General features: G+C 41.7%; 1 protein-coding gene across 2 annotated transcripts in view; it reads right to left on the reverse strand.

Moving 5' to 3' along the window:
* Nucleotides 1-8,306, reverse strand: part of tulp4a (TUB like protein 4a) — a 392,269-nt gene that overhangs the window by 359,051 nt on the left and 24,912 nt on the right. For both annotated transcript variants that reach the window (XM_087991477.1, XM_087991476.1), the window contains exon 2: nt 7,022-7,150. In XM_087991477.1, coding sequence (XP_087847603.1) covers nt 7,022-7,150 — 129 coding nt within the window. The remainder of the gene's footprint in view (nt 1-7,021; nt 7,151-8,306) is intronic.

The following is an 8,306-nucleotide window of genomic DNA, read 5'->3' on the forward strand; positions in this document are numbered from 1 at the left end:
CAAGATATAGAATGTGATGAAATAGATGGTGACATCTTGAAAAATGTCCACATTACAGAGGTGGTAGTAATGGATGTCTTGAAACACACAGGACCTGACCAGGTGTACCCTACAACTCTGTGGGAAGCTAGGAAAGTGATTGCTGGGCACCTCGCTGAGATACTTGTATCATCGATAGTCACAGGTGAGGAGCCGGAAGACTGGAGGTTGATCTAACATGATTCCACTATTTAAGAAAGATGGGAAAGCCAGGGAACTATACACCGGTGAGCCTGACATTGGTGGTGGGCAAGCTTTTTTTTTAAGATTAGATTAGGTTAGATTACTTACAGTGTGGAAACAGGCCCTTCGGTCCAACAGGTGGGCGGCACGGTGGCACAGTGGTTAGCACTGCTGCCTCACAGCGCCAGAGACCCGGGTTCAATTCCCGCCTCAGGCGACTGACTGTGTGGAGTTTGCACGTTCTCCCAGTGTCGGCGTGGGTTTCCTCCGGGTGCTCCGGTTTCCTCCCACAGTCCAAAGATGTGCAGGTCAGGTAAATTGGCCACGCTAAATTGCCCGTAGTGTTAGGTGAGGGGTAAATGTAGGGGTATGGGTGAGTTGCGCTTCGGCGGGGCGGTGTGGACTTGTTGGGCCGATGGACCTGTTTCCACACTAAGTAATCTAATCTAATCAAAGGTCCACACCGACCCACCGAAGCGCAACCCACCCAAACCCATTCCCCTACATTTACCCCTTCACCTAACACTATGGGCAATTTAGCATGGCCAATTCACCTAACCTGCACATTTTTGGACTGTGGGAGGAAACCAGAGTACCCGGAGGAAACCCACGCAGACATGGGGAGAATATGCAAACTCCACACAGAGGCGGGAATTGAACCCAGGTCTCTGGCACTGTGAGACAGCAGTGCTAACCACTGTGCCACCGTGCCGCCCACTAATTGGCAATGAGCCGAGAAGTGGTAGATAGAGTTTAATTTAGATAAATGTGAGGTGTTGCAATTTGGAAAAGCAAATCAGAACAGGAATTATACACTTAATGGTAAGGTGTTGCAGGTTAATAGTTCCTTGAAAGTAGAGTTGCAGGTAAATAGGAAAGCAAAGGAGGCGTTTAGTATGCTTTCCTTTATTAGTCAAAGCATTGAGTAAAGGAGTTGAGAGGTCATGTTGTTGCCTACAGGACATTGGCTAGGCCACTTATAGAATACTGTGTGCAATTCAGGTCTCATTCCTATTGGAAGGATGTTGTGAAATTTGATAAGGTTCAGAAAAGATTTACAAGGATGTTGCCAGGGTTGGAGGTTTTGAACTAATAGGGAGAGGCTGAATAGGCTGGGGCTGTTTTCCCTGGAACATCAGAGGCTGTAGGGTGACCTTACAGAGGTTTATAAAATCATGGAGGGACATGGATAGGATAAACAGACAAGGTCTTTTCCCTGGGGTGGGGAAGTTCAGAACTAGAGGGCATAGGCTCAGGGTGAGAGGAGAAATATTTAAAAAAACCTAAGGGGCACCTTTTTCACAGAGGATGAGCTGCCAGAGGAAGTGGTGAAAGCTGGTACAATTATAGCATTTAAAAGACATCTAATGGATTATAGAATAAGAAGGATTTAGAGGGCTTTGGGCTAAGTCCTGACAAATGGGACTAGATTAGGTCAAGATATCTGGTCGGCATGGACATGTTGGACTGAAGGGTCTGTTTCCGTGCTATACCTCTCTATGAATACAGTTGAAACATGAATGAAACAAAATAGAATTTAGAATAACTTAATAGCTTGAAAACTCAATTGACTCATTACTGCAACTTAATAAGGAGCTGATGTAATTCCCACAACATCCCACAAACACACCCCTTGGCAAAAGGTTGATTCAAACACAGGTTCTTACAGGCAGGAGAGATTTCACAGAGAAAGCGAGTCAGGAACCATCTGCTGAAGCTTGGAACCTTTCTCCATTGCAAGCAGCTTCTCAATGTTACAATTAAACCAAACTAGAAAAAAATCTGAACTCTGAGAACTGGTCACTGCCCTACTATTGCTAAACTAGGCTCCTTCCTAGACATCTCGGCACCCCTCTGCCTTTAAAAAGTCCTGACAAAATAACCTTGTTAAAGGGGCAACATTGTCACATCTTCCCCCTTAAAAGAATGAACCAGTGTACAAAAATGGCTTCATTTTAAAACCGCTTAGGCTTATCCTGTTCGTACACTACAATAAATACATTGACTATAACCATGCACACATGCACTACTACATTCTATTTCAGTGTTTACTCCAACCATCGAATGCATTCATTTCTTCACCCAAGTCTTTTCAGCCAACACGTCAACAATTACGTTTTCTCGTCCTGTCACATGTATAATTTTCAAACTGAATGGCTGCAATAATAAGCACCATCGAAACAGTCTTGAATTTTTGTCAGCTTGGCCAGGTTGGACCGAAGGATCTGTTTCCGTGCTATATGTCTCTATGACTCTATTAAACTTCTCTAAAAACTTAAATGGGTTATGATCAGCATACATGATTGAATCAGACACATAACTGGCAATATAAGTGTTGAAATGTTTCGGCGCCAACACCAAATTCAAATTCTCCTTCTCAATAGTTGAATTTTTCTGTTGACGAACGTTCAATTTCCTGGAGAAACATCAGATAGGTCTTTGTCTTCGCACTGCCTTCTTGTGAACCTTCAGCACCGATACCCACATCACACATACAGTCAGAGATATACACCACAGAAACAGACCCTTCAGTCCAACTCATCCATGTCGACCAGATATTCTAAACTAATCTCGTCCCATTTACCAGCATTTGGCTCATATCCCTCCAAACCCTTACGATTCATATACCCATCCAGACTCCTTTTAAATGTTGTAACTGTCCCATCTTCCACCACTCCCTTGGGCATCTCATTCCATACACGCATCACCCTGTGTAAAAAGTTGTCCCTTAGGTCCCTTTTAAATATTTCATCCTAAACCTAAGCCCTTTAGTTCTCGACTCCCCCACCCCAGGACAAGACCTTGTTTATTTATCCTATCCATAAACCTCTAAGGTCACGCCTCAGTCTCTGACGCACGAGGGAAAACAACCCCAGCTTATTCAGCCTCTACCTGTAGCTCAAACCTCCAACCCTAGCAACATCCTTGTAAATATCTTTTCTGAAGCCTTTCAAGTTTCATAACACCCTTCCCATAGGAAAAACACCAGAATTGCACTCAATATTCTAAAAATGGCATAACCAATGTCCTGTACAGCCACAACATGACCTCCCAACTCCTAGACTCAATGCTATGACCAATATAAGCATACCAAATGCCTTCTTCACTATTCTATCTAAATGCAACTCTACTTTCAAGGAACTATGAATCTGCACTCCAAGGACTCTTGCTCAGCAACACTCCCCAGGACCTTACCATCAAATGTTTCATTCCTGCCCTGATTTGCCTTTCCAAAATGCAGCACCTCACACTTACCGAAAGTAAGCTCCATCTGCCAATCTGCGGTTCATTGGTTCATCTGATCAAGATCTCATTGCACTAAGGTAACCATCTTCACGGTCTACTACACCTCCAATCTTGGTGTCACCTGCAAACTTATTAGCTACATCTCTAAAGTTCACATACAAATCATTTTATATAAATGACAGAAAGCACCGATCCTTATGGCACACCATTGGTCACAGGCCTCCAAGTCTGAAAATCAATTCTTCACCACCACCCTCTGTCTTTTACCTTTGAACTAGTTCTGTATCTGTTTTGAACTAGCCTGAAGAAGGGCTTATGCTTGAAACGTCGATTCTCCTGCTCCTTGGATGCTGCCTGACTTGCTGTGCTTTTCCAGCAAAACTTTTTTATCCCTACTCAGTACTTGCCTTTCCAAATACATGTCCCTCAGGATTCCCTCCAACAATTTGCCCACCACTGACGTCAGGCTCACTGTCTATAGTTCCCTAGATTGTCCTTATCACCTTTCTTAAACAGTGGCATCACGTTAGCCAACCTCCAGTTTTCCGGCACCTCACCTGTGTCGATCAATGATTCAAATATCTCAGTAATAGGCCCAGCAATCACTTCCCTAACTTCCCACAGAGTTCTAGGATATACCTGATCAGATCCTGGGGATTTATCCACCTTTATGCGTTTCAAGACATCTGGCATTTCCTCCTCTGTAATATGGACACTTTTCAAGGAGTCACCATCTATTTCCCTACATTCTACATCTTGTATGTCCTTTTCCACAGTAAATACTGATGCAAAATACTCGTTTAGTGTCTCCCCCATCTCCTTCAGCTCTACACAAAGGCCGTCTTGCTGATCTTTGAGATACCCTATTTTCTCCCAATTTACCCTTTTGTCCTTAAATGTATTTGTAAAATCCCTTTGAATTCTCCTTAACTGTATTTGCCAAAGCTATCTCATGTCCCCTTTTCAGGAAGAAGGGCTTATGCCCGAAACGTCGATTCTCCTGCTCCTTGGATGCTACCTGACCTGCTGCGCTTTTCCAGCAACACATTTTCAGCTAACTACTAACCTACCCTATAATACAAAATAAACCATAACACTGTGCAAATGAATAAGCAAATAACTAATAGTTCAAAAAAATGCAAAAACAAAACCAAAATAAAAACAGAATACAAAACAGCTATGCTCAGCACAAAGCTCCCAAACAAAGGAACGGGAGCATTGTATATATACCTGTATTAACTCAGGAGACCACCTCCCCTCCACTCCCCCCTCTCCCAGCTCAGTTGTTTGTTTTGTGGTGCCATCCAAGTGACAATGGAAGGAAGAGTGCTTAGTCAGAATGAGATGCATCTTGGCTGAGAACATGTAGGTAGTAGTGTTACCATACAGTTGTTGCCCTTCTCTTTGCAGGTCATAAAGATTGTGGATTTAGAAGGCAGTGTTAAAAGGATCTATGGCCAGTGTAAGTTGGCCATAGTACATCTTGTATATGGCACACTGCTGACACTATACGTCAGTGACGCAGGGTGCAAATACTGAAGATGCCAAACAAAAATGTAGAAAATAATTTGGAATCAGTGTTTTCAAATGTACTGAAGCAACAGAACAAGTGGGAACATGCTCAGAACACTGAAAAGTCAATTTAAAACAGCTGTCAGTATAATTAGAACATAGAACATTACAGCGCAGTACAGGCCCTTTGGCCCTTGATGTTGTGCCAACCTGTGAATTTAATCTGAAGCCCATCTAATCTATGTTATTCCATGCTAATCCACAGGCCTATCCAATGAACACTTGTGTGCCCTTAAAGTTGGCGAGTTTCTACTGTTGCAAAAGCACCGCTGGGTTTTGAACCCAGGATTACCTGTTTACAAGGCAGGTGTTTCAAACAGTTAAGCCACAGCACGCTCTGTAAACAGACACTGCAAGTTTGAATCAGCCACTTGCAAACCCCAACGCTGCACCCGGTCAATTCAAAAAGAATGATCAACAATTTGAAATCTTGAAGTTATTACACTTTGGGCAATGACACAACCAAAAACTACTAGATATTATAAGCCAGATTTGGAACGCTCGAACTGAAATCAAATTGGCAGAAGATTCTGGTAAACCCATCTTCTGGTTACAAACTGCTTGGTTTCAGATTAACTTGAATTACTTAGCCAGGAGACAAAGAAAACTCAGTTTTCAAAAGTGGAAAACTTGAAATTTGCCTTTATGAGCAAGAAAACAACAATAGAGTTTGGGTTCCAAATCAGATCACAGATCAATGAAAAAGGATACATCATTTATCAGAAGATGACATCCAGGATGATTTAGGATATGAAGCCAACTGAATTACAAGTAGTATTTATTTAGGCAAGGGATGTTCTCAATGAAGTAATGCAATTACTGTTTTTAAAGGTTTAAACTATTACAATTCAAAAGTGAAATCAAGCAACAGAATTTCTTTTGTACAACTTAAGCACGTTACATCGAGACAAGATTTGCAGACCCAGAAAACTGGGCGGCACGGTGGCTCAGTGGTGAGCACTGCTGCCTCACAGCACCAGAGAACCAGGTTCAATTCCCGCCTCAGGCAACTGTCTGTGTGCAGTTTGCACATTCTCCCAGTGTCTACGTGGCTTTCCCCCGGGTGCTCCGGTTTCCTCCCACAATCCAAAGATGTGCAGGTTAGGTGAATTGACAATGCTAAATTGCCCGTAGTGTTAGGTGTAGGGGAATGAGTTTGGGGGAGTTGCTCTTCGGAGGGTCGGTGTGGACTTGTTGGGCCGAAGGGCCTGTTTCCACAGTGTAAGTAATCTAAACTAAATAAAATGGAGAAACTCAGCAGATTCAACAGCATTTGTGGAGAATAAAACTGAGTTAATATTTTGAATGAGTTATCTAATATCATGACAAACTGTTTCACCTAATCAAGAACTAAGAAATGATCCTGTGTTTGAAATGTACGTAAAGATTATTTCAGTGTGACTGCGGTGAATAGGTGAATTATCTGAATGTTAATTTTTTTTGGCAAGAAATGAAATACAGCTAATGCAAAATACAAGACATGAAATAGGAGAGGTACAAATATTTGAGGGGACATATTGACTTTGGGCATGTTTCCCAAAGCTTTCCACCTTCTCTCTTGCGTCATATCTGGATGTGCTACGCATTAAAAGAGGTGGACTGCTTAACAACTCTTATTATTGTTAAGTCATGTAGTAACAGGATGAGAGATGGTGAAACAGATGGACACTGAACCATTTAATATAGTAATTTAAATGTTTCTCTTTCTGAATGAACAAAACTACCATTTAACCTAATCGACATTACTCAAATGAAAGAAAAGACAAGTCTGAACAGACTTAACGGCATTTACTTGTTGAAAATAAAAGAATACAAAGAATCAAACAAATAAGTGAAACATACATACTATTTCACCGCATTATTTAAGAAAAATCATGGAATCAGAATTTGATCCCTTTGATACAAGTTTCACATCCATAAAATTCAACAGTGATCATATTAGAAAATATTTTCTCACTTTTCATTTGAAAAAAATGCTTACCTGTGCTCCACGATCGTTGACCAGCTCAACCGACCACCTCCCTTCATACTGAATCCACACAAAAATTCCTCCATCGGCATCACATGTTGCAAGTTTCTGAAATGGCTCATTCCATCGCACAAGTACCACCTACACAAAATCAGTAACAATTAAGTACAGGAGTAATTCGGAACGAAAACTGCAAGATCAGAAGCTTAAAAAGATTCATTTTTAGTAGAGGGATACGATTAAAGAACTTAAAACGCACAATTCAATAAAGTAACTTTTAGTACAATACATCTCCATATTCAGACAAATTATCTAAACAGTTGCAAAATAATAAAAATAGTTTTAAAATCTCAAAGATATTCCAGAAAGTTTCCTTGACAATTCTTTCCTTTGCATGTCTGGAACAGATTCTGGCAGAATAAATCAGCCAAGTTTGGGGAGGAGGAAACACTTAGATATAATTGAGAATGTCTAAAGAATATAATAGAGAACATAGAACATAGAACAATACAGCACAGAACAGGCCCTTCAGCCTACGATGTTGTGCCGAACATTTGTCTTAGCTTAAGCACCCATCCATGTACCTATCCAATTGTCGCTTAAAGGTCGCCAATGATTCTGACTCTGCCACTCCCACAGGCAGCGCATTCCATGCCCCCACCACTCTCTGGGTAAAGAACCTACCCCTGACATCTCCCCTATACCTTCCACCCTTCACCTTAAATTTATGTCCCCTTGTTATACCCGGGGAAAAAGTTTCTGACTGTCTACTCTATCTATTCCTCTGATCATGTTATAAACCTCCATCAAGTCACCCCTCATCCTTCGCCGTTCCAATGAGAAAAGGCCTAGCGCTCTCAATCTATCCTCGTACGACCTATTCTCCATTCCAGGCAACATCCTGGTAAATCTTCTCTGCACCCTCTCCAAAGCTTCCACATCTTTCCTAAAGTGAGGCGACCAGAAATGCATACAGTACTCCAAATGTGGCCTAACCAAAGTCCTGTACAGCTGCAACATCACTTCACGACTCTTGAACTCAATCCCTCTGCTAATGAACGCTAATACACCATAGGCCTTCTTACAAGCTCAAGGGAAAGAGTTAAGTTCTGAGTTTTGTGAAACAAGAGGTTCAGCTGAACATGACTTAGGTCAGATAAGAACGTGCAGTTAACAACGGGGTGCTAGAGGCAAGGGTAATGGGTTAACAAGGTGGAAAAGCAGTCATTATGTAGAGCCATTTAACAATATTGGAAGAATTCAGTATGTAAGGTCAGTTAACAAGGTAAAAAGTATT

Source organism: Chiloscyllium plagiosum, unplaced genomic scaffold (assembly GCF_037043375.1).
Source record: "Chiloscyllium plagiosum isolate Xiang-an unplaced genomic scaffold, Cpla_swu_hap1 HiC_scaffold_10, whole genome shotgun sequence".
NCBI classification, from domain to species: domain Eukaryota; kingdom Metazoa; phylum Chordata; class Chondrichthyes; order Orectolobiformes; family Hemiscylliidae; genus Chiloscyllium; species Chiloscyllium plagiosum.